General features: G+C 53.9%; 3 protein-coding genes across 4 annotated transcripts; 2 read left to right on the plus strand and 1 right to left on the minus strand.

Moving 5' to 3' along the window:
• The first annotated feature begins 4,172 nt into the window (after window positions 1–4,172).
• CAP1 (cyclase associated actin cytoskeleton regulatory protein 1) lies at window positions 4,173–16,782 on the plus strand. Its single transcript, XM_065041730.1, has 13 exons — window positions 4,173–4,324; window positions 9,281–9,392; window positions 9,697–9,797; window positions 10,240–10,317; window positions 12,135–12,278; window positions 12,375–12,460; window positions 12,975–13,080; window positions 13,186–13,363; window positions 13,969–14,156; window positions 14,359–14,482; window positions 14,586–14,668; window positions 14,916–15,059; window positions 15,419–16,782. The coding sequence occupies exons 2-13, from the start codon at window positions 9,299–9,301 to the stop codon at window positions 15,500–15,502; spliced, it is 1,410 nt and encodes a 469-aa protein (XP_064897802.1). The 5' UTR covers window positions 4,173–4,324; window positions 9,281–9,298; the 3' UTR covers window positions 15,503–16,782.
• An 83-nt stretch (window positions 16,783–16,865) lies between these two features.
• On the minus strand, window positions 16,866–21,617 carry PPT1 (palmitoyl-protein thioesterase 1). The gene is made up of 9 exons (XM_065041737.1): window positions 21,323–21,617; window positions 20,941–21,050; window positions 20,052–20,179; window positions 19,535–19,605; window positions 18,615–18,717; window positions 18,437–18,527; window positions 18,103–18,201; window positions 17,814–17,885; window positions 16,866–17,579 (listed from the first exon to the last, which is right to left on the minus strand). The coding sequence occupies exons 1-9, from the start codon at window positions 21,600–21,602 to the stop codon at window positions 17,457–17,459; spliced, it is 1,077 nt and encodes a 358-aa protein (XP_064897809.1). The 5' UTR covers window positions 21,603–21,617; the 3' UTR covers window positions 16,866–17,456.
• A 97-nt stretch (window positions 21,618–21,714) lies between these two features.
• Window positions 21,715–23,707, plus strand: RPL11 (ribosomal protein L11). 2 transcript variants are annotated; one of them, XM_065041775.1, is made up of 6 exons: window positions 21,715–21,856; window positions 22,214–22,364; window positions 22,559–22,665; window positions 23,050–23,181; window positions 23,383–23,493; window positions 23,629–23,707. In XM_065041775.1, the coding sequence occupies exons 1-6, from the start codon at window positions 21,851–21,853 to the stop codon at window positions 23,656–23,658; spliced, it is 537 nt and encodes a 178-aa protein (XP_064897847.1). In that variant the 5' UTR covers window positions 21,715–21,850; the 3' UTR covers window positions 23,659–23,707. The 2 variants fall into 2 exon arrangements, with proteins under 2 accessions (XP_064897847.1, XP_064897848.1); XM_065041776.1 differs by lacking the exon at window positions 21,715–21,856 and adding an exon at window positions 21,861–21,921.
• Window positions 23,708–24,747: the final 1,040 nt, after the last annotated feature.

The raw sequence follows: 24,747 nt of genomic DNA on the forward strand, positions 1-24,747 counted from the left end.
GGGACGCTTTATTCTTTGCTTGCTGTTTTTTGGCTCCGTGGGGTTCACGAGGAGTCTCTGTTCAGGTTTTTTGCAGCCAGCTCAAGAGGCTAAAAGGAAGAACTGAGCTTGAACCGGGGCCCAGACATTCCTCGCTGAGCACACCTCTTCTATTTGGGGCTTTTAAGAAAATAGATGGGGGAGGAAAAAATGACCATGGGAGCTGATAGCACCGAACCGTGGGCAAAACTCCAGTCTGGAGGTAGAGACCGTGTCTTGCTTTGGTTGTGATTACGGAGGGTTTTCAGTCCAAGCATGAAGAAAGCCTCTCTGGCATGGGAAGTCTGCGTGGGGAGATGCTGCTGCACCTACAGCTGCCTCCAGCAGCAGCTGCGACATACCTTAATCCACATGAACTTCAGGGATGAAGAAAATGCAGCCGGGTGTCGGGGAAGCTGGAGTTCCATCGGTGTCGTGTCCTCCGGGCCAGCTGGGTGAGCCACGTGTCGGGGCTGATGTACAGGGAAGTGAAATCAAAGCCACAACATGGAAAAATCAGGGGGTGAGCTGAGCGCTCAGCAGGAGCCACTGGAAGGACGGTCCCCAAGGTGAGAGTGGCCACGCTGTGTCTGTTTACCCTACGGTGGAAGTGTAAAAATTCACTGCTTGTAGAGGGCGAGGAATAACCCCGATCCTTATCCCAGAGAAAGGGCAAAGGGCTGCAGGTTTATCTTGCAGGAAAAAGAGATTTATGAAGCTCTCATGCAGCTGCTGCTGCGGATGGTTTTCCCCTGGGCTGGAAGGACCCACATGCTCTGCAGCAGAAATCACCCAGGGCTGGATTTGTGGATGCTTAAAGCTGAACCAAGCACAAGATCCCATAGGAAGCAGGGTCTGACAGGGCAGCCCCCCCATGGTGCTTGTCCCATCCCTGAGGGGCTGAATTGGCAGATCCAGCTGGAAATCAGCCCAAAAAGTTGTGGGGAGAAGCAGGATGGGTGAAACAGGAGTGTGCTCGGGAGAGAGGTCATGGCAAGCAGGTCCCCTTGTGGGCACACTGGGTTCTGTCACCGCTGGGGAAGGTGGAGTTAACCCAGGGTGCAGGATGGGGCATTCCTGGGTACAGACTGTCCCCAGGGGTCACCTTGTCTGTGCCACCTGGCTGAGGTCACTCACTTTATCTGTAAATAGCGACGGAAGCCTACCAAGCTGTTTGGGTGGGCTTTAGTTAATATTTTGCAAAAACACTGTTTCCAAGGGTGTAAGTAGCCAAGGCGCTGCAGTACGTGGCCAGAAACTGGTGAGGCAACAAGATTTAAATCGCATTGCTGAGGAATGAAATCTTGTGTACAGGCCGACACTCAGGCTTAGCCTTAACCAGCAATGGCTCAGGGAGCTCTGAGAGCTCAGGAGAGCCTGAGCCCGGCCAGGGCTGTGTTTGCTCCCCGAGAGGAGTCGGAGGCTGCTGAGCACAAGGACCTGGGCTGGAGCTGGGACAAGATCTGTCCTTTGGCTGTGACAGGCAAAGGGCGCTGTCTGGGGGACACAAGGGCATTTTAGGCATTTCATGGCCATTTCATTTTAGCCCTTTCACAGGGCCGGGAGAACAGGAGCTGAGGGGAGACCTTCTGATCTCTGAACTGCCTGAAAGGAGCTTGGAGCCAGGGGGGGTCGGGCTCTGCTCCCCAGGAACAAGCGCCAGGAGCAGAGGAAACGGCCTCAAGTTGCGCCAGGGGAGGTTGAGGTTGGATTTAGGAACAATTTCTTCCCCAAAGGGCTGTGGGGCATTGGAACAGGCTGCCCAGGGCAATGCTGGAGTCACCAGCCCTGGAGGGCTGGACAGACGGACATGAGGTTCTCAGGACATGGGGCAGGGACAGGGGTGAGAACAGTCAGACTCAGTGATCTTGGGTGTCTCTTCCAACCCAAATTATTCTGTGATTTTATAGTTAAAAAGAAGGAGCAAATATTCCTGTGGTGCTCGGAGGAAAATGGGATGAGGCATCAACCACCTGGGGAAGCTGTACGCTTTTCCCCGGAGGCAGGACAGTGACAGCCACAGCCTGGCACGGTTTGTGGGCACCGGGAACCCCACAGAGCACTGACCTGGTTCACAGTCCTCCTGCAAACAGGCAGCTCTCCCGTGACCCAGCCTTGTACCAGGAACTTGAGCTTTGTTCCTTCAGGAACCTCATTCAGCTGAACGGACCCACCCCAGAAGCAAACACAGCGGTGAGCAGCACCTTCCTCACCCTGTGCTCTGGTTATTTCTTGTTCTGTTCCCCACTCTCGCTTCCTCTTTGCGGTTGCAGCACTGGGGAGGCAGCTCCTGCACATGCTGCCCCTCCAGTTACTGGTGCCCCTGCCCCCGTGAGGCTGGTGCTTCACTGCTGTGACCACTACAGGGTGCTACAAAATAGAAATAAACAGCCTCAAGGAAAAGAGGTGGTTGTATTATTATCATATTTTATATTTTGCATCCCAATAGTTGATCCTAAGGTGTCTGACCATGATGGAGACAGCTGCAAGAGGCAGATTGGGTGTTGGCAGGGTGGAAAATGAGGCAACAAAACCAGAAAACCACCAGGCCAGTGGCATTGGTGAGTGCAGGGAGCCGGTTGTTCCCTCTCTCGGAGGAAGGACAATGTGATGGCACTGGTGCGGGTCCCGCTTGGCCGCAGGGCAGCGGCTGAGGCCGGGGGGCTGCACGGAGCGGGGGGAACAGGGGAGAGCTCCATCTCCACCGACACAACTACCCGCTGGCTGCTCGGAAAAACCGAACCCTCAACGGGTTTTGAACGTGCCCCCAGCTCGCCGGGAGCGCGAAGCCGCAGATCAACCTCACTAGGGGTCAGCAGAGCCACGTTCGCGGCGATCCCGCTCCCGGTGAGCCCGGTCCCAGGTTTGGTCCCGTTTCCTCCCCGCCCCGGTCACCGCGATCCCGCAGCCGGGGCCGGGACCTGGTGTCGGGACTCGACGGTGGCCGGTCCCGCTTCCAGCCCCCGCCGCGGCAGTTGTGACCATCTATGGTAGCGGAGCCGCGGGCAGGAAGCCGCGGCAGAGTCAGCCGGGTTTTCTCCTCCTTCCCATCCTGTCAACGTGTCGCAGCCTCACTGTCCGTCTGTCTGCACAGCCTCCCGGCTCCAACAGCGGCTGTTGGGACCCAGAAACGCAGGGCAAAGCTCCAAGTCCCCCGCAGCAGGCAGGGAGGACCACTGCCCTGTCTCTAACCGTGCCAGCAAACACCTTTTTACATCAAGTCCTGCCCAAATTTTAAAAGCAGACAGTAAAATGTAAAATGCAAAAACGGTAAAAGCCACTGTGGGAACAATCTCATATTGTCTCCAGGGTCCTCTTCCTGACTCGGAGTTATTTTTCCCTCGACCACCCTGTTCTTCGTCTCTCCGGCAACAAAACCAGGACAACAATACTTATTTATTTAATTTTGAGACCACACCTGGAATATTGTGTCCAGTTGTGGCCCCTCAGTTCCAGCAGGATAGGGAACTGCTGCAGAGAGTCCAGCGCAGCCACCAAGATGCTGGAGGGAGTGGAGCATCTCCCGTGTGAGGAAAGGCTGAGGGAGCTGGGGCTCTGGAGCTGGACAAGAGGAGACTGAGGGGGGACTCATTCCTGGGGATCAATCTGGAAAGGGGCAGTGTCAGGAGGATGGAGCCAGGCTCTTCTGGTGACAACCAGTGACAGGACAAGGGGCAATGGGTGCAAACTGGAACACAGGAGGTTCCACTTAAATTTGAGAAGAAACTTGTTGGGGTGAGGGTGGCAGAGCCTGGCCCAGGCTGCCCAGGGGGTTGTGGAGTCTCCTTCTGTGCAGACATTCCAACCCGCCTGGACACCTTCCTGTGTAACCTCATCTGGGTGTTCCTGCTCCATGGGGGGATTGCACTGGATGGGCTTTCCAGGGCCCTTCAACTCCTGACACTCTGTGTGATTCTATCCGCCCTCTGCCAAGCGCTCTGAGACCCTCGGATCAAAGAGGGTCTGTGAGCACGAAGCGCTTCGTGTCCCGGGAGCGGTTTGATGTTTGGGATTGAGCCCCCAGTCCCGCTCGGGGGTCCCCAAGTACCCCCTCCCCTCCCCTCCCACCGGCGCCCCCTGGCCCCGCCCCTAAGCGGGACCCCGCCCCTAACTCCACCCCTCGCCTTCTTCGACCACGCCCCCAACCCCACCCGCCAATCGCAGGGAGGGCGATTGCTCGAAGCTCCTCCTCGCCGGCGCCGCGCCGCGCTGTGCGCACTTCCGGCGCGCGGGGAGGGGGACCGGAAGCGGCGGGCGCGGTGGAGCTGGGCGGCGCCGGGCGGCGGCGGAGCGGGAGCGGCGGGAGGTGAGAGAGAAAGAGAGAGAGGGAGCGGGGCGGGGGGTCCTGCCGGGGCGGCACCGAGCCCGCATCGGCGGGAGGAGGCTGCCGAGGAGCGGCCGCGACGGGCGCCGGGGCTGGGCGGGGGCGCCGGTGAGGGGTCGGGCCCGGCCGTCTGAGGGGGCTCCTCCGCCTCAGGGGGGAGGGAGGGGCTCCGGGCCGAACGCGGGGGTGAATCCGTTAGACGCGGTTGTTTTGGGGTTCATTTAGTCACAGAACGGTGAAAACCCCCCGACGCGGTTGTTACCGGGACCCGTCACCGGGCGCGGTGGCTTCGGGGCTCCCGGGCGCTTCCGGAGAGGAGCGGAAGCGCTTCCGGCCCGTGCTGGGGGGGACACACGAATTACCGGCGGGATCCGCCGGTACCGCCCCCACAACCCCAGCGGGAGGCGTTTGGTCCTCGGTCCAGCCCCTGGGAGCGGGGCCGGGGTCTGCCGGGGCTCTGGGGCAGGAGCCGCCGGTTCCTGGTGCGTTCCCGGGGCCCGCATCTCCCGGGTGACTCACTCCGGCGCGGGGTGTGCCCCGGTGATATCACACACCCGCCTGTCCGTGACGGGGGCGATTTCTCGCAGCCTCAAGCGCTGATATTTCGGCGTTTCCCAGTACCGGTCCTGTCGGGCTGTCCTCAGCCCGCTGCTGCCTTCCCTTCTGCCTTTGGTGGGGATTAGGATGGGATAAACGTGTCAGTGGTCACTTTAGATTTTGTGATGGTTAAATGAAAAAAGCGATACAGGCGTTTCACACGTCAGGTGATGGGATTTTGCGCATCGGGTCCTGGGATTCCCCCAGACCGTGGCTGAAAATGCAGGAACCAGCGGCCTCGAGAAGCTGCTGTTATTCCCTTTCCCCTCCCGAGGTGAACCTGGTGTTCCCAGAATATTGCTGAGCTTTCTGAAAGCCAAAAATACTCCCTGTTCTTCATGTAACAAAGTTGAGCCAAGCAGCTTGGGCGGGCGCAGCTCAGGAGGGGTGCTCAGCAGGGTCTGTGCTCTGAATTCCCGGTACAGGGCTTGGTGCTGCATCCAGTTTATCTTAAATCTGAGCTCCTGAGTTCCTTCCCTGGTGGATCCATCGCCCTGACAGGGACTGGAAAGGAGAGGAATGTAACAACAGGCTGGCAAGTGCAGATCTCCTATTTCACATAATTGTGATGAAAAAGGAGTCCTTGCGCTTGCTCTGGTGAGAAGCGATACTTTAACCATCTCTTAATGTTTCAGTAAAAGCGCCAAATAACATTTGTAATTATTTCAGTAGGATTTGTTATTTGAGAGAGCTTAAATAGGGTCCAGATGGATTTACTTTTTTCCTTTTTAAAGCGCTTTTGGTTTTCTAAATAGAGTGGATGTGAACTAGCAGAAGCAGGCACCCTGGGTTCTGGAGCGATGTCAGCAAGTTTTATTGGATATAAACAGCAGAGATCTGTGTCTTGGCAGCTGCTGGGACTCACAATAGCTGCCTGGTGTTCGTGGCTGGTCCTGACAACTGACTAAAATCAGGCGTTTGAGTCCTGTCTTGCTTCAAATAGTTCCGTACTTGATGAGCTGAACTGTTTAAACCAAAAAATATCTTTGGGCTTTTGGAAGATATAAATGTCGGAAATCATCTGGTAGCTGATCCCTTGAGATATTCCAGTGTCAGCTCAGAAATAAACTGTGGTATGTTCTTAATTTAGTTGTCCCATCTTTATTCCTTTTGCCTGTCGAAACAGGAAGTAGCTGATGCAAATTCGGCGCTGCTGACAGCGCTTTGTCGGGCTTCAGAGGAGCTGAAGCTGAGCAGGGGCGTAGGTTTGACTTGCTTTGGCTGTAAAACTGACATTTGTGTCTTGCAGAATGTCTGAACCGGGACTCAGTGTTGCTGTCTCAGGCAACCGGGAGAGTTTCATGTATGTCGTTTTTATAATTCACTCCCCAGCCTTTGGCTGGGATGTGTTGTCTCCTTGATGTTCTCCAAACAGGAAACTCCTCGTGCTGTGGGGTTGGATGGGATCGGCTTTGGGATAACGTGTGTTTTTACAAATAACATCCCTTCCCTTGATTGCTCTGCTCAGTGTATCGAACCAGTTCAGCTGTAGATGAAAGGCTGTTTGCAGTACAGTGTGTCCAAACCGTGTTCCTAAGCGTTGATGGAAATAAAAGCTGGTTAATAAATTAACCAAATGCGTGATGAAAATGAAAGGACTTTCTGGCTCAGCGTGAAGTTATGTGTTTGCTGCGAGTCCGTCGCTTCCGCTCCATTGGTAATCAAAGCTCAATTGAATTTAAACAAGACCTAGATTTAAATCCTGCACTATAGTCCCAAAAGGGAGAGCTCCACCTCACCCCCACCCCCGGCTCACACGGCGCTCGGGAGCCTTTCTCGTCCCCCCTGAGCACGGGACGATGCGCTGAGCAAAAATGATTCTTCGATGATCTGTACGTCTCAGCTTCCTCTTTAAAGGAGGCAGTTGAGGTCCCATTGTATTCCTGACAACTGTGGAGTCACTTTGTCACTTATCACTGCATTCAGTGATCCATAGTCAAAACACTGTGTAGATGTTGCCCAAACACGGCTACTTTGTGCCCTTTTTATTTCTTCTTCCTGATTAACGTGAATCTCTCTGGATTGCAGACTTGATGTTAGTTGGGCTCTCATCTGTACAACTAAATATCTTTATTTCATTCCGATTTGGTATGTAGATATCAGAAGGAGCTGCATCCACAGGGCAAAGAGCAGAGTGAGGGGGCTGAGGCGGCTTCAGCGAGGAGCGACTGAGATACAGCCGCCTGCGCCAGGATTTGCTACCTGCGCTCAGGTCCCATTTTGCTGCCAATTTACCAAGTGACTGATCTTGCAAGTTGTCCTAATGCTGCCCATTAAACAGAAATTAAAATGAGTTCACCATCTGCCAGAGAGCTCGAGGTTCACAGACCTGGTTCTGTTATGGAAACCACAGAGGCTGAGCAAGGACGTGTCGAACTGCGGGGGGACGGGAGGAATCTGAATTTCAAGGAACGGTTTCTTGTTAAAGGACGCGAATCCCGACAGCAGATCTAGAACCGATGCGATACGCTCCTCGCAACAGCCTGTTTCGGTGCTGGGGGTAGGAAGCAGCTTTCCATCTGGACTTTCTGGTTTGTAATCCCGATTTGAAATGCGGTTTGTGACTCTGTAATGGGGCTGATCAGATTAGAGCCTCGTGTGGAATGTGGTGGGGATCAGAACAGCAGCTTTGTCTGCCCAGCGCTCTGTAAACCTGGTGTCCTTCCTGAAACGCTTGCGCTACACCTCCTTATCTCGCTGCGCTCTCGAAGCACAGGAGAATTTCTTTAACAGGTGGCTCTTTTAGGGAAAAAACCACCCTTTTTAGTGTGCTGAGCGCGGGGGAGGCAGAGCCCCGCTCTTGGCTGCGCTCCCGCTTGGAGACGTGAGCCCCATTCTGGATGCGGCGTCCTCGGCTGCAGCAAAGCGCTGACAATCCTGTGGTCAGGATTTCTACATTGCGCAGGATAAAAAAAAGGAGGTATTCATTTCTGTTGATTATATGGGTGACCGCCCACGAGCTGCAGCCTCTCTGAACTTTTTTTGTCTATCTGGAAGCCGTCCAGTTACCGCTGTCCGTTTTTTTGCACAGTATCTGCTCCGGCTCAGTGTTACACAGAGGAAACCGTGCTCTTCCTCTCGGGAGGGGGTGACCTGTCCCCCCTGCTTGCCCCCACGTCAGTGCTGCTTCTCCTGATGCAAACAGGCGAAAGAAGGGTGGAAAACAGTCTTGTTTGTCTGGTGACATCAGTCCCGCCGGTGACTAACGCTGGATCTGCCCCACATCCTCTGGAAATTGGGTGAAAACAGGCGCTTTGGAGTGGGGCTAAGGAGGCAAAACTCGAGTTAGAACTTCAGGTTTCGGTTCTGAGAGAGATCTGCTATCAACTCATCGACGCAGTTGGGTAAACCCCGTCTTCCTTTTCAACGTGCTCCTCCAGGCAGGGTTTGAGCTCTCGCAGCCGTTGCAGTGAGCAGGAAGCCACGTCCAGGCCACAGTCATGATTTGCGTTGTAAAATCCTTCGATAAGTGGTGATAAGATAAAAATGCAAACGGTGACTTGCTGCTCCCTCCCCGCATTCCCCGTGCATTAGTGTGCTGGGAGCGTGACTTGTGCTCCTTGGTGCAGAGTCTCCGCAAAGCGGTAATTAATGGAAAGTTTCTATGACACTTAAGACTTTTCCAGATGAGATGCTTCAAATGATTTATGTGCCTAAATCACTGTGCGGTGCTTGCAGGGTGGATTCTGCAGTTCACACCCCGAAGGCTGCAGAGGGAGAGATGAACAGGGGCGCATTGTTGCAGAAGCAGCTCTGCTGTCTCAGCTCGTGCAGCTGCTCGTCTTGGCGTGTGCCAGGGTGGCTCGTTCTGCAGGCTGATGCTCTGTGCTGCAGCCATGCTGGAGGTTGAGATGTTCCTCGGTGGAATTCAAGACTCCAGGAGGTCTCTGTGGATGCATTTGCAGAATCAAAACTGCTGGTTCTAACCTGAAGTGCATGAACTCGCAGCAAAGCCGTCATACTTGGCTTGTTCTATGCTCACAGCTGGGACTTTGGCCAAGAACTGACTGCAGTAAGATTCTGTGCAGACCTTAGTTTTATTGAGAGGTGTCAATACAAGGTTAGAAGATGTAAGTTTTAGTGTTATTATATTGTGTAAGAAGTCCTTATGATGGAATAAGGCTATGTGGTCATTAAGGAGCAAGTGTGGCAATAGAAAGTGGCTGTTGTGTGATCCCAATGCTAATGTGAGGTGCCCTCCTGCCCATCATCAGAGTGCAGAGCCAGGTGGAAATTATTCTCATGGAGCTTGTACCAGACAGCTGATAAACCCTCTCCAATGTCTGCTGTACAAGTTTCATACTGTCAGTTGATAGGAATACCTGTGTTCTGCCTGTGCAGGTTGTGACAGCGGTAGAGATGGAAAGACTGGTTGGACGGTTGGAGAAGGCTGTGGAGCGCCTGGAGATGATGTGCCAAGGACCAGGCATGTGCGGAAATGACTCTTCCAAAGGTGAGACCCAAAGCACCCCCGGCAGCGTCGCCCTGCACCGATGTGGCAGTGTCAGACATCAGCAGCTGCTGCAGGGCGGGCGATGCTCGTGAGCTGCTTGTACACAGAGGGGAAGCGACTTTTGCAGGCACTGCGCAAATGCCAACAGCCCTGCGGTTACCGTCCTGCTGAGAAAAGGGCTTCCTGTGGCTGCAACACTTCCCTCCTCTGTGTTCCGCTGCAGGCTGAGCCCGCGGGACCTGGGGGAAGGCTGAGCCCCCCCAGTACCTCTCGCTGATCCTGTGCTCTGGTTCCCTCTCTGCAGGAGTGGCTCAGTACGTGCAGGCTTTTGACGCCCTTCTCGCCGGCCCGGTAGCTGAATATATGAAGATCAGCAAAGAAGTTGGCGGGGATGTGCAGAAGCATGTAAGGACTCACGTTCTCCCTTCGCTTTAAGTAGATACTGCTTGTTCTTCGGGGCAGTTAAGGGCCAGGTTTGCTGTCAGTGTTTGCATTCCTGTAGAGCGATATTCGAGGATGTTTGTAATCCTTGAGGATTCAAAGCAGATGCAGATGCCTGGGTAACTCCAGCAGATTGCCACCTACACACATTATGAATCAAACCTCCTTCTTGAAGTCTTTGTTAATTAGGTGCGTAGCTCATTTTGGCACATGCCTGTAGGAGCTCTGTGAGCTATCAGCCCAAGAGCTGTTACACCTTGTGCTTTTTCTCTGAGGATGAGATCGCTTTGGGATCAGTGTAGCTGCTTCTTACAGACCTGGAGCTGGTGGCAGCGGGGACTGGAGTGACTGTGAGCATTACACTGGGTACAAGGGAACTCTCTCTTATTTTTCTCTCTGTTTTTAGGCTGAGATGGTTCATGGGGGCTTGATGAGCGAGAGGGCTCTTCTGGTGATGGCGTCGCAACATCAGCAGCCGGCAGAGGTGAGTCTGGGGAATCGCCTGTCAGAACTTGTGTGTCCTGACCTCAGAGCAGGGGATGGCAGCAAGCGCAGCGCAATCTGGGCCGTCACAGTTGCTCCAAACGAGGAACCAGAGAGGACTGGGGACACTCCTATCCGTGAGGTGACACTTGCTGAGAGCGCAAACTGTTCCGGGTGCTCACCCAATACTGGGCACAATGCCGGACATTGATTCTTAGAGCTGCAGAACTGGTGTTTTCCAGTTATTAGAGCAACAGGTTTTCTGTAGCTGTCGGAGCAGCTTTGAGTGTCATCTCACGGCGTCCGTCTCAAGTTCCGCCTGGCACCAGCCCCGCGCAATCACTGTTCTCTGAGATGCGGCCTGCAGACAGCAGCTTGTCTGAGACAGGAGCCGCCCTGGGATTTGCTTTTCATTATGTGATGCTTATAGACTTTCAGGCATTAAACTCCTTCTGAACTATAACAGGCGCTTGTCTCTATTGAATGGCCTCTGAATAGTAGCGAGGCTTTTAGGATTGATTTGTCCTTAGCGAGTAATTTAACACTTTACCTGAGGCTGCTGCTTCTCAGCAGGATGTGTGACTGCGAATCTGATCCTGAATGCGTTGGCTTTTCCCTGCTGAGAACTGTTTTTCCTGAGCAACAGGATCCCACCTTGCTTTTCTTTGCAGTTATGATCTGGCTTAGTCACAGCTTCTGCTGTTACACCGTGGTAGCTGCATTTCTGTGCTACTTTCCTATTCACTGCAGAATGTATCTGCATCTTTTTTTGCCCAAACTCAGCACTGGAGGGTTGTTTGTCTTTCCCAGGCTTGCTGGGACTGCTCTGCATAGCCTCTAGTCTGAGGATCTGCTCACAAATTATTTAAGTAAAGGATTATGAGCAAACAACAACCTTAATCTAGTGTAGGTCTTTGTGCAGGTTGTCTTGCAGGAGTCAGTTCTGGAGCAGCAAGTTTAAAAATGTAAAATGTATGAACACTCATCGCTTGTGGCAAAGAATTTCCCCATCCTGTGACTTGTTGTTAGGCTGGAGCTGCTGAAAGCTCAGCCTGGCTGGTGCAGCTCAGAATCTCTGTGTTCATCCGAACAGCAAATGGAAAAGCAGAGGCTTTGGAAAGCAAGTTTTGCCCAAATTTGTCCCTCACTGCTGCCATCAGCAGGAGACTTTGTGATCTTGGAGGAAGGAAAAGTTGCCCAAGAGGCATCTCTGGAACGGCTGAACTGGCTGCTCTGACCTCAGAAGACTTCGAAGCACTTTGGTCAGCATGCCAGGTGAACATCACACAGAAACAATTCTTACTACCCAAACACTTGAGAAGCAACTTGAACACAAGTCCAGCTTGATAAGGGTGAGTTGGGAACTTGCTCCAACTCCGACTGTAATTCAGGCTCTGGATCCCAAACTTCCCAAACCTGCGCAGCACCCCCTTTTTCTGAGGGTTCGTAAAGGAAAGGAAAAATTTGACAAACTGCCTTGGAACAAAAGAATCCAGGAAAGGCAAATGCTATTTCTGTCCTCGTTACTAACAAGCCTTGTCAGTGTGTCTTGGAGGGAACATGAGTCACAGTTCTTGGCGTACTCCCATCGTACCGATCCAGTTGGGAGCGATGACTTCAGCCCCGGAGGAGCGAGGCTGTGGGACCGCGCTGGGCTGGCGGGGCGGGCCGGGCCGCGCAGGAGCTGCAGCAGAAACCGTGCCAGTTGGAACCTTCCTCCGAGTGACCTTCATCTCGGCAGAGCTGCCCGTGAAGACGTGCGGCCATTCCAGAGTGATACTAATGTCGTTAACTGTTCCCGTCCCTCTTGTCCTGCAGAATGCGTTGTCATCGCTTCTGAAACCCATTTCTGAGCAAATCCAGATGGTGCAGGATTTCAGGGAGAAGAACCGCGGTAGCAAAATGTTCAATCACTTATCGGCAGTCAGCGAGAGCATCCCAGCGCTGGGCTGGGTGGCCATGGTAAGAACTCCAGTGGGACGCGGTTTCCTTGGGCTAGTGGGCCGGCTCTGTTTCCCTGGTCAGCAGCTCCACACTCATGTGTTTGTTCTTCTTTAGGCTCCAAAGCCTGGTCCTTATGTGAAGGAAATGACCGATGCTGCCATGTTTTACACCAACAGGATCCTCAAGGAGTACAAGGATGTGTAAGTTCCCCTTCTTTCTTTGTCATTGAACATGGCTAACTGGCTGTGTAAGCTCTCCTCCAGTAGCTAACCATGGCTGCATTGGTCTTTAATTAAACTCTTTTTAAAGGCAGGGTGTATGTATAAAGCCTCATTTAGCTGTTTTTCCCTGATCCTTAGCGATGATTCTTTGCATTCACATTGTAGCTGGGGTCTCAGGTAGGAAGCGTATTGCTGCTCTTGTCCCAGCAGCACCTGAGGTGTTTCCCAGGGCAGCATGTTGAGTCTCGGGAGTGAGTCCTGTTGGAAATACCAGACTCCTCAATGAAAATGGGTTACGGAGCAGGGCTCTGGCCTCCTGCCTGCAGGTGCAGGATTAATGCTGAAGGCAGAACGCGGTGCTGGAGGTGCGAGGCTGCTGTGCTGGCCCAGCCGCGTCTTACTGGCATGCTGAGAGGCATAAAGAAGTTTGTAGTCCTTGAGTTCTAATGGCAAATGAACCTACTCAGTCCTCACAATCTCCTTGTGTCCTCAGAGATAAAAAGCAAGTGGACTGGGTGAAGGCTTATCTGAGCATCTGGACAGAGCTGCAGGCTTATATCAAAGAATATCACACCACAGGGCTGACCTGGAGCAAAACAGTAAGTGCTGCCTGCATCTGCAGGAGCTTTAGACGAGTGTTGCGTGACTATTGCAGCAGATGCGGGGCTTGTGCAATGGCCTTTCCTCTCGCTGGCCTCTTGCAGGGTCCTGTAGCAACAGAAGGGGCTAAATCACCGTCCGCTCCCCCAGCCGGGGCTGCGCCTCCCCCGCCGGGCCCTCCTCCCCCGCCAGCTCCTGCCCCCAGCAGCTCCAGCACAGACGACTCTGCCTCCCGCTCCGCGCTCTTCGCCCAGATCAACCGGGGAGAAGGAATCACTTCGGGTAGGTGGGAGTAGCCGCAAGCGAGATACTGTTGTGCTGCGAGTCCTTGTTCTGCTGCTGTTCTCAATACACCCGCTTGGAACCGTCGCTTGGAGTCACAAAACACCGTCTGGGCTGAGGAGGGTGGGAGGCAGAAGCAGCCTCAAGGTGGTTCCTGGGGACAAAGAGAGCACATCTGAGATAGAATTCTCAGCCTCATCTCTCAGGTTTTACAAGATGTGGAGCCTTTGGGCTGCCTGAATGTCTCAAGTACGAAAGATGCAATTTTGCACCTGTTTGTGTTTGCACAAACCGCGTCCCTTTGGTGTGTCACCTGTCACATCGGGACAGACGTGAAACAAAGGTGAGGTGCTCAGCTCGGGGCTTTTTCCAGCTGCAGAGTGGAAGAGCTGGTGCCTTCTGGTTCTGTACCTTGTGTTCTCTCTGTCAGGTGTTCCTTGCTCCCTCTCACTTGCTGTCACTCATACGTGGGCTCAATTTAGGCAATAATTTATTTGTATTTTGAAAAATGTTATCACCCTGGTTGTTGCAATCACTGGCGTCTGGTGTTTGTGAAACCGCGTTCTTGGAGCAGAGCCGGAGCTCAGGCTTGACCTTTCTTGCAGGCTTAAGACATGTTTCCGATGACATGAAGACCCACAAGAATCCAGCGCTGAAGAACCAAGGGGGTCCTGTGAGAAGCGGGCCCAAACCTTTCACTGCTCCCAAACCAGCCTGTAATGCTAATCCCTCCCAAAAAACCTCTCCCAAGGCACCTGCCTTGCTAGAACTAGAGGGCAAAAAGTGGAGAGTGGTGAGTTCCTGGTGTCAGCGAGAGGGTTGGAGGGGTGGGAGCTTTGCAGCAGGGAAGGGACGTCCCCTGAAGACCTTTCTTGTAAGAGGCACCACCTGAAGGCACGGGCCGTTTGCTTTTAACAAGCCGCGCTGTCCTGCTCTTCACATGGACTAATTGGTCTGCGTTCAGCAAATAAAGCGCGTTTTCCCTGCCTTTTCAGGAAAACCAGGAGAACGCCACTAACCTGGTAATCAGCGACACAGAGCTGAAGCAGGTAGCGTACGTTTTCAAGTGCACAAATAGCACGCTTCAAATCAAGGGCAAGATCAACTCCATCACCCTCGGTAAGTGGAGAAACCCTTGAAAACCGCTTCTGCGTGCTGGTGTGTTCGCAGAAGGCTGAGTCTCCAGAACCTTTCTGTGATCTGTTGTATCTTGTTTTCGCAGATAACTGTAAGAAGCTTGGGCTGGTGTTTGATGACGTGGTGGGCATCGTAGAGATCATCAACAGCAGGGACGTTAAAGTTCAGGTGAGTGTCTGCGACATGGTCCCTGATTTGGGATGGTCAATCTGCCCAACGTTCTCTGTAGTTTTGCACTAAAGGGATCAAAAGAAGCAATAACTTGGGATTTTTGCCAAAGGTGGGAGTGCTTAAATCCAGCGTGTCTGCAGCTGTGGGATAGAGTCAAAGCTCTTCCCTCAAAGGGAAGCTCACAACCAAAATGTTGCGGTTGCCCGGTTCAAGCTAACGCTCCTCTAACCTCTGCTTTGACCAGGTCATGGGTAAAGTGCCAACGATTTCCATCAACAAGACAGACGGTTGCCACGTGTACCTGAGCAAGGACTCCCTAGACTGCGAAATCGTCAGTGCCAAGTCGTCGGAGATGAACGTCCTTATTCCCGCGGAGGGCGGTGACTTTGTGAGTGTGAAGTTTGGAAGTCAGTGCGGTCTGGTTGGGGTAACGCGGGGCAGGGTTTGCACTTTGAGCCCCGACAGGGAACGTCACAGTTACCGTGAGGTCTGGAGGGACAGTTCTAGACTTGGAGGCTGCGAATGACGAGCAGATGTTAAAACCAGCAAATAATTTGTCTTTAGGGTGAGGCGTTTGTTGTTTTGTGAGAGCTGCTGCTTCCTCGGAGCCTCTGGGAGGCAGAACAGGCAGCGTTTGTGGCGCAGGAGGGGACAAAGCCTCTATCTTGGAAAAGAAGCGCCTGAAGCAGCAACTGTTCTGTGTCATAAACTGATTTTTGACACTAGATTTCTGTTTTTACCTTCCAGACTGAATTCCCCGTTCCAGAACAGTTCAAGACAGTGTGGAACGGTCAGAAGTTGGTCACCACCGTGACGGAAATTGCCGGCTAAGCAGAGAAGCTCCGAGGCTCGCGCCCTCCCCTGGCCCTGCTGTGGGACAAATCTGCTTCCAGATGATTCTCTTAGATTTCTTGTACCTTTCTGCTCTCAAACTGCTTCTCTTCTGCCCGAGAGACACGGCCGCCTGCCGTCACTGAGATCCCTCTGGCTGGGCTTTGGTGGAGGTGGCGGGTCAGTTATCATCCACATCTCTTAGCAGGAAGGTGTATTTTTGTTGGTTTTTCTCCCCTTGGCTGATCTAACTGCACCAGTCGATCAAGTCAGATTTTTGGTGACATCCCAGTACAGGCAGTTGGCTTTGAGAGTGTTGTTCGGGGTTTTTTTTTGTATTGCCTTTGAGTAAACTGTTCATGTGAGAGAGGAATGTTGTCCCTTTTTAACAAATAATGGTGTCTGTGAGGGTCCAGAGCACCCGATCGCTACGGCAGGTGTCTCAAGGAGGCCCCAGAAGCCGCTCATTCCAGCTCTGTGTATTATTTGGTGGCATTACAGGACACGGGAATGGTTTTGTCGGACCAAAGGCCGTAGCGTTCCACCCTGATTTCTCTTCCATCATTCCTATTAGCTCAGTGTATTTCTGATTGTGCCATGTCAGGAGGTTTTACATCACCCGGTGCCCCAGGAACGGCTGCAGCGGCGGAGCCGGCGCTGAGCACCTCGGGTCCATCACCCCCCACCCTCGCAGGGGAATCTTTGCCCCTGGGTCTTTTCGGTTGTTCTCCAGGTTCAGTCTTCCAGGACGGTTCTGCTGAACCTGTTCCCCTCCCACAGAGGACGGGTCTCCTGCATTCCAGGGTCGTAGCGCGGTTTTGTAAATACCCGAGTTGGATCAAGTCGGTTCATCACTCTCTCCCTCATCTGCAAACCCCAAAACGTGAGTCCTCTCACCCTCCCCTTTGCCCCCTCGCTTGGCTCTTTACTTTGGTGGAAGTTCGTAGCCTCTGTGCCAGGTTGCCGGAGCAGAGGGACGGATTCGAGACACACACACGTACTGTACCCACCCACAAAGGGAGCTGCACGTGCTTTGACCTTCATTTCTCCAACGCCTCGGGTGGCATAAGCATATCTTAAAAGCATTTCCTCTGTAAAGTGTCAATGTTCTTTTATCTCTAGGACAAAACTTACAAAAAAAAAATATGCAATTTTTTAATTTTGAGACTGTCCTGTGACTTGTACTCGTCTTCTCCTGAGGCTTGTGGAAAAAAACAACCTTTCTTATGTACTTAAGATTATACAGAAGATAGAATAAAGTTAATGCCAACTTGCTCACTCCAGCGGCTCGTGTTTGTTCTTTGGGGGCTCACGGGGTGTTGCTGCCGAATTGCAAACACAGAATTTCCACAACTGGCAGGAGTTGTCGAATCTCACCCCTTTTATTTATTTTTAGTTGATTAGGTGTGAAGTTCTTTATTGATTTCAGTTGCTGTACAAAAGTGCATAAAACAAGCCATTAGTTGAAAACTGTTCAAGCTGCTAATACCCACTTAATTTAAAACCCTCCTTATTCCCCCAGAAACCCTTAAATGTGGCTTTTTTCCCCCATCCTGAAGGACAGGCTGTCCCCTCTTTCCCCTGTATCCAGGTGGACAGGTCTACCTGCTGATCCCGCAAGAGACGCAGCGTTCTCGCACTAGTGATTCGGTTAATACTGCTGTTGTGTCCCGCGGGGAGCAGGCGACGGGACAACAAACCTCCTGCGCAATTCGCCGTCACCGAGCGAGCGGCGCAGCCTCAGCTCTGCCATCTGAAGTCGAGTTACCAGAACCTTCAGAGTCAGCGCGAGGCTCTGCCGCCCGTGCTGGAGTGTAATCAAACTGCACACCCTGGAACTGCTGAATTAACCCCTTTTCTGCCCCTTCCCCGTTTCCCCGCAGGCTCGTATGCAAAAAGTGCCGTTGCACAGAAGCAGCTGCGTTAACTGCAGCGCCAGACCCTCCCGTTGGGCTCACTGGAGGAAGGGGAGGATGGTGCTGTCAAACCACTCTTCTGTGACGTGCAGGTGGTCCCCGGCCACCCCCAGGAACACCAGTTTTCCTGCTTTGTCCATCTCCTGCAGCCCCAGGCGATCCTGCAGACACAGAAGCACAACCATAGGTTCCAGGGGCTCTGCCGCGGCCGGGGAACCCAGCGCAGAGAGAAGCGTTGGTGGCCAGAGGCCGTTTTTGTGACACTAGTGGCTGTCACGCTACAGTGGGCGCCACCTCTGCTCTTCAGAGCTTCTCAGAGAGGGGAAAAAAGCATTTTGGACAACTTTTAAGAGATACTAAAGTAGAAACAGCAGAAACCCCTCAGCAGAACGTACCTCCTTGTACAGCGAGGTCTCCTGCAGCGGGATGGTCTCCTTGGCTTGCCCGCTTTTGTAAAACCCAAACCACTGTCAGAATAAAACAAAAGACATAGTTGCTGAAGGGTTCCTGGGAGATAAAGGGGTTTTCACCAGTTCCCGCCGGGGACGGCGCAGCGTCAGGCCCGTGTTTGTGCTCAGGCTGCTCCTCGGCGGCCCCAAGTTCTGCCGCCAAAGGACAAACCGAAACGAGCAAACCAGAAGCAAAGCGGCGCCCAAAAGCAGCGCCCGCGCCCGGCCGCCTCACCTCGGAGATCGGAGGGTCCACCATGGTGTCATTGAGAAATTTCACCATCACAAACTTCTTCAGAGCCATCAGGTTTTTCTTGTACGTCTCATTGACGCCCTGGATGAAAGTGAACAGAGAAGAGATCCGAGTCACCGGAAAATTCCCCGAGATGGGTCAGGGAAACCGCCTGCTCCAGCAAAGGAAACCCTGGACTGCACCGGCCTGAGAGGCAGAACATGCAAAACATTCCCCTTAAAACTCCAGCAAAACCACTGCCAAGGAGAACTAACGGGCAGGAACTCGCTGCTGAGTCTTCTCTCCTGCCGGTGCTTAATCATCAGCCAGGACCTACCCTCTCCTGGTTTATGTCAGCCAAAAAGACGCTGTTCTTCCTGTACTCCTCCTCCTTCAGCGGGTCGTGCCAATACTCAGCTTGTACCAAGCTGGAGAAGAGAGAAACCGAAAGGTCAGAGCGGAAACCCGGAGGTTTTGGCGCGTTCCCGGTGCTGCAGCCCGGCGAGGATACTCACTGCTCCTGGACAGCCTGCGTGTAGGCGCCCAGATCCAGCATCTTCCGGATCCAGTCGCAGACATGGGAGCTCTCGCCAGGACAGCGCGGAAATCCGTACACGCCTGGGGCAGGGGGACGTGTGAGAGCTCCGTGAGCCAAACCGAAATCCCTTAATCCCTCCGGCTGGTGAAGAACCACCCTCGTACAGAGCAGCGGCAAGAATTACCCGGGGAATCAGACGGTGTTTAATCCTGCAATCCCATTAGACAGCCCTGCTGGCCCTGGGGGCTGTTACACACCAAGATAACGGGCGATGTTCTGGAGCTGAGGGAATTGCTCTGGAGAGCAGAGGCAGACAAGCCGAACGCCGTCCAGCTCGCCCCGTGTGCTCCCATGAGGTTCCCTACAAGTCTTCCCACTACATTACAAAGAAATACTCAACCCATGGGACATCTCGGGGAGAGTATTTGAAATTCATCACCACCCACTCTTACCTGTACCCCTCTTAAAACCTTTTCTCTGGTGCCTCTTTAATCTACCGCAAAAAGCACCTCCCTTTCCTCAGGGCTTTAGCCTTCCCGCTGACGACTGGAAAATATCATTATCGCTCAGGTTTATTTTCACTAAGGCTTTAAATTTCTTCTCCTGAAACAACTAATCTTAAGTGCTTCCAAAATATCTAAGAGTTCAACCCAGGCAATAAGTCGCCTACTCGCAAAAGTCCCTCTGGTTGCCAGTTAAGCAAGACTGAGAATGATGGTAATGTAGTGGGCTAAGAGCTGGGCCTAAGCAGGTCAGCAGGTTCAGACAGGAACAAAGGCAGTTTAACTGACAAGACAACAGTCAGTTTTTAGGAAGGGGTTAAAAGAAATGATTCCTGCTGCAAACAGGAGCCCCCACCCCTCAGAGCGGGTAGGAGGTGGCTCATGGGGACGCTACCTTGGTGCTGCCCTCCGATGGAGATCAAACTGAGCATGGGAGGAGACGGACACCTCTGGGCCACCGCCCGCCTGCGGGACAGACAGAGCTGAGCTCAGCCTAGTGCAGGAGGAGCTGAGCTCAGCCCAGTGCAGGAGGAGCTGAGCTCAGCCCAGTGCAGGAGGAGCTGAGCTCAGCCCAGTGCAGGAGGAGCTGAGCTCAGCCTAGTGCAGGAGGAGCTGAGCTCAGCCTAGTGCAGGAGGAGCTGAGCTCAGCCTAGTGCAGGAGGAGCTGAGCTCAGCCCAACGCACTCGCCTGCGGGAGAGATGAGGATCTGAGCTCAGCCCAGCGCACTGGGTGAGGTTTGCAAAGAGAATTAACCCTGGTAGAGCCGGGCTACAGGCAAACACCCCCAGGTCTTCAGAGCCCTTCACAAAGGGCTTTGCCAGTTTACATCTGCTTAGTGCTTCAAAAGTTTTAAATCGGAAGGTAAAACCCAAGGAAAACCCCTGGAAATGGGCCAGGAGAGTGAACTCACAGGAACTGGGCTCCCTGGGAGAAGCCCATGGCGTTGTAGCCCCCTCGCAGGCGGGGGTCCGCGGCGAGCTGGCCGCACACGGCGCTCACTTGGTCGTTCACGTTCATGAAGAAGCTGTTCTGCATGTCCTGAGGGATTAGCCAGATTAGAAAGTACAACTCGTACCTTCAAAGTGTCTTACGCTAGTTTAATAGCTACAAATAGACGACTGACAGTTCTGCTTTTGGAAGAGGACCTGAAACTTTCACAACGGGACAGAAGCGAAATTCAGGTTGTGAGACTTCCCATCACCGTGTCTTTGCTACTGCTCTGCAGGGCAAAACTGTCCTATGTGCAACCAACCGCGACGCTTCCCAAAACGCCTTAACGATCTGAGCTCCTTCAGATTTTATATATATAGAAAATAAAAATATCAAACTTCAAACATCTTCTCCAGATCCCAGAAAATTAATATACATCGCACATTATCCTCAGAGACTAATTAAAGAAATTCTGCAGGGTTACGTGAAACTATCCAAAAGCACAAAGGAAGGAGCCTGTATCTACATTATACTGAAGACGTGTAGCGAATAAACATTTGTAAATCAAAAAGGACAGGAAGGGGTGAAGCTCTGCCCAAGCCCAGCGTCTTATCACACGCCTTCATATTACCTGGTGTGGTAATCGTTACAGTGCTAATCAGTGGATTTGCATATTAATCCAGTTTAGTCTAGGGATTTGTTTTTCCCCGGGTATTATCCAGACTTTATTGGTTTCGACCTGTCAAAGCTGTTTACTTCACAAGGAACAAAAGAAACAGCAGGGAAAGCACAACAGGAAACTTGTGGGATGACGCGAACACCAGACTGCCCTGCCGTACTCACCACCGCCCTGCGACAGCAGATATTACCTGTATCATGTTGTTTCCAATCTTGAGAGACAGAACGTAAATCCCAGGTATTTTGTCCTCCACCATTTTTTTGATGTAGCCCATGCTCATCGGGTTGCAGCAACTGTCTCCTGCGAAAGGGAACAGCGATAAACACCATCAAACCACCGCCCAGGCCCTCACGTCGCCCCCACCAACAGGATCGGGAGCTTCCAACGCACGCACAGGCCCGGGGATGGGGGTCAGCGCCTCCCGGTCTCCGCGGAAACCCCCGGCACGGAGCACGGAGAGGCCGGAGCGGGGCCGGGGGAGGCCTGTCCGGCGCCCCGCGCGGCCCCGTCCGCTAAGCCCCGCCCACAGAGCCGTTACCGGAGGATGTCCCCCCCTGCCGGTCCCGGCTCACCCATCCCGTGCCAGATAACGAGGGGAACGGCGGCGGCCGCGCAGTGCAGACACAGCCCCAGCAGCAGCGGCACCACCGCCCTGAGCGCCGCCATCTTGACTGAGCACATGACCGGCCCGAGGCGCCGGTCAGGCGGCGGGGGCGTGTCCTGGACCTTCAGGGGCGGGGTGGGCGGGGCTAGCGGCGGCCGGGGCGTGGCCGCGGGGAGCGGTTCCAGGCCGAGACCCCGGTTCGAGGCCCGGCGTCGCTCCATCCCACCCGGGCTCCTGAAATCCCGCATGCCAGGCCCTGGTCTCAGCCTGGCTCGGTGACACGGGGTGAGGGCGGGCCGGACCCCTGTCCCCACCGACCTGTGGGACAAAATGGCCGCGTCGGCTTCCCGGGCCCGCGGTTGCCGCGGCAACCGGCCGCGGCGCAGAGCCCCCCACCCTCCGGCCGCCAGGGGGCGCTGCCGCCCACGCCGCGCCCCCCTCTCCGTCCCATAAGACCCCGCGGCGGCGCCTGACTGGTCTTTTCCCCGCCCCCATCATGGCGGTGAGTGGCGGTGCCCAGGGCCGCGGCCGGGCTGCCCCGTCTCTATCCGCCGCCATCCGCCTTCGGTGGGGTTCGGCCGGGCCGCAGCCCGTGCGGGCGGGAGCGGGAAGGCCGGCAGGGAGAGCTGCGGGGCCGGTGTGGGCAGGGAGGAGCCGATGAGCCGCCCTGGGGACGCGGCTGCCATGACAGGCCTGCTGCTTAAGAGGCGGCCGCGGCGCTGGGGCTCGGCTCCGGGGTGGAGCAGGGCTCGGTGTCAGGCTGCGGTGCTGGCCTGGCGGGCCCTTCTCCGGCCGCCGGGGTGACCGCTGGGCTGTCCCCCGGGCTCCCCCATCAGCGCCCCGTGTCGTTTCTCCGCAGCAAGACCCGGTTGAGAAGGAGAACCCGATGCGGGAGCTGCGCATCCGCAAGCTCTGCCTCAACATCTGCGTGGGGGAGAGCGGGGACAGGCTCACCCGGGCGGCCAAGGTGCTGGAGCAGCTGACGGGACAGACCCCCGTCTTCTCCAAAGGTGAGGAGCGGTTGTTCCTGTTCCTGAGTCATTTTTCTTCTGCCTCCCCTGCTCTGCTCTCATCCTCCAACAAGAAACATTTATTTGCCTTGGTTTTCTTTCTTTCCTTTAAAGCCGTTTCTCTGATCTTAAGCCCCGAATCCCTGGGTGGGAATTATTTAAGTAGTCTGAAGTGTAATTGTTGCTGCCCACAGCACGATACACGGTGAGATCCTTTGGAATCAGGAGAAATGAGAAGATCGCTGTTCATTGCACGGTTCGCGGGGCCAAAGCAGAGGAGATTCTGGAGAAGGGGTTGAAGGTGAGAATTTGGCTGGTCTGGTTGTTTGATTTTGTGAAAGAACAAATTTAATCCGTACCAGCTGAAAAGGTGCATGATTTGAAATGTCGTCTGTGATGTAGTTGTGGACGTTAAGGGTTGGGGGTGCAGGTTTGTGTGACACACAGGCTGCTGCGTTTGCGCTGTTTCTCTGGTTGCTGCCTTATCCTTATTTAAGAGCTGCTGGGTGTAATTGCTGCTTTCTCTTGAGGTTCTGCCTTTGCTGCTGTGATTTATGAGCAAAATCTTGGGCTAAAGGTTTAGTAGCTTATAAGCGAGTTGTGGGTCTGGTAGCAGTTGGAACACAGGATTTCTTATTCTGTTTGTAGCCAGTAAGGAAATAGTGACCGACAACAATTATTTCAGGTGCGAGAATATGAATTGAGAAAAAACAACTTCTCAGACACCGGGAACTTTGGCTTTGGAATCCAGGAGCACATCGATCTGGGGATTAAATACGATCCCAGTATTGGTATCTACGGCTTGGACTTCTACGTGGTGCGTATTCCCTGCTCCTGGCGGCTCCTGGGCTTGTGGGAAAGCTCTAGAAGGAACCTAGAACAGTAACCAGCTGCACAGGGCTGGAAGATGGGAAACTGGCAGCGAAATCCAAGTCTAAATGGATTCCTGGAAGAATGTTAGGTATAAGAAAAATAAATACCAGAATGAAATAGCGCTGTGGGTCTCCTTTCCCGGCAGGTGCTGGGCAGGCCTGGCTTCAGCATCGCCGACAAGAAACGCAGGACCGGCAACATCGGAGCCAAGCACAGAATCGGGAAGGAAGAAGCCATGCGCTGGTTTCAGCAAAAGGTGAAGTCCCTCTTGATTTTTGTGTCCCCAGAGCGTTTCAGTCAAACACTTCATGGCTCAGTTCTCACCGCAGTGGTTCTGCACCTGTACCTGACAGCGCTTTCTCACTTGGTTCTTTCTCTTTTTTCCTCACAGTATGATGGCATCATCCTTCCTGGGAAATGAGCGGTTCCTGTTAGAAAAAAAAAGATAATAAAATTTTCTAACTTCTCAATTCTGCTGTGAATTTTGTGGGGGCTCCCCCTGGCCTGGGAAGCTGTTGGGAGCAGAGGTCACTCACTGAAAGGGCAGCAGAAGTGGACGGATGCTCTGCAGAACAGGACGTGTCTTCTGGAGGAGCGGGTGTTGGATTTATGTGGTTTTTGGTACTGTCCAAGTAAAGCCAAAGGTGAGGAGACCCTGGGTTCGAGCAGGGTCTGAGTCACAGCAAGCAGCCTGGAAGAGTACCTGGGGGAGACTGAGGGGGGACTCATTCCTGGGGATCAATATGGAAAGGGGAGTGTCAGGAGGATGGAGCCAGGCTCTTCTGGTGACAACCAGTGACAGGACAAGGGGCAATGGGTGCAAACTGGAACACAGGAGGTTCCACTTAAAGATGAGAAGGAACTTGTTGGGGTGAGGGTGTCAGAGCCTGGCCCAGGCTGCCCGGGGGTTGTGGAGTCTCCTTCTGTGCAGACATTCCAACCCGCCTGGACACCTTCCTGTGTAACCTCATCTGGGTGTTCCTGCTCCATGGGGGGATTGCACTGCATGAGCTTTCCACGGCCCTTCAACCCCTGACATTCTGATTCCACACTGCAGCTCTGGGTGCTGTTTCGCTGCCTCTAATTCCTTTAGCCCTGTTTTAGAAAACAAGGTCTTTCCCTATGCCATTATTTCTATTCAGCAGTTCCATGCCCCAGGCCAGGTCTCTGCTGGGTGGGCTCTGGTTCTCTGTGACTTATCCCCAGGCTGGGTCTGCTCCAGCCCTGCTGTTCGGCCTGGTTAGTCTGAGCCAGCTGGCTGCTCTCACCTCTGCACTTACAGCGGGGTTGTCTACAGGGCCTGACAGATGCCGGGGCGCCGGAGGACCGCGGAGCAAAGGCTGCTGTGATTGGCAGGCTGCTGCCCACGCTGAGGCAATGAGGGGGCCGCTGCAGGCCTGGCTCCCCTCCAGAGGGGTTCCTGGGGCATTTGGGGTGAATTGTGGGGACGTTCCCCTGCTGATGCTTTTCCTGCGCTCCTGAGGGAGCGGAGGGTCCGGCAGCCGCAACC

The sequence above is a fragment of the Columba livia genome, chromosome 26 (assembly GCF_036013475.1).
Source record: "Columba livia isolate bColLiv1 breed racing homer chromosome 26, bColLiv1.pat.W.v2, whole genome shotgun sequence".
Classification (NCBI taxonomy): domain Eukaryota; kingdom Metazoa; phylum Chordata; class Aves; order Columbiformes; family Columbidae; genus Columba; species Columba livia.

What these genes read in the sequence shown, in the direction of transcription:
- CAP1 (XM_065041730.1), top strand. Translation starts at nt 9,299, where the DNA reads ATGGAAAGACTGGTTGGACGGTTGGAGAAGGCTGTGGAGCGCCTGGAG. An exon ending in AACATCAGCAGCCGGCAGAG is followed by an intron (nt 10,318 to 12,134) that starts GTGAGTCTGGGG and finishes CTTGTCCTGCAG; the next exon opens with AATGCGTTGTCATCGCTTCT. An exon ending in CCGCGGAGGGCGGTGACTTT is followed by an intron (nt 15,060 to 15,418) that starts GTGAGTGTGAAG and finishes TTTACCTTCCAG; the next exon opens with ACTGAATTCCCCGTTCCAGA.
- PPT1 (XM_065041737.1), bottom strand. Translation starts at nt 21,602, where the DNA reads ATGCGGGATTTCAGGAGCCCGGGTGGGATGGAGCGACGCCGGGCCTCG. An exon ending in CGTTATCTGGCACGGGATGG is followed by an intron (nt 21,051 to 21,322) that starts GTGAGCCGGGAC and finishes TCCCTTTCGCAG; the next exon opens with GAGACAGTTGCTGCAACCCG. An exon ending in TCCCAGGGAGCCCAGTTCCT is followed by an intron (nt 19,606 to 20,051) that starts GTGAGTTCACTC and finishes TCTGTCCCGCAG; the next exon opens with GCGGGCGGTGGCCCAGAGGT.
- RPL11 (XM_065041775.1), top strand. An exon ending in TTCTGGAGAAGGGGTTGAAG is followed by an intron (nt 22,666 to 23,049) that starts GTGAGAATTTGG and finishes CAATTATTTCAG; the next exon opens with GTGCGAGAATATGAATTGAG. An exon ending in ACGGCTTGGACTTCTACGTG is followed by an intron (nt 23,182 to 23,382) that starts GTGCGTATTCCC and finishes CTTTCCCGGCAG; the next exon opens with GTGCTGGGCAGGCCTGGCTT.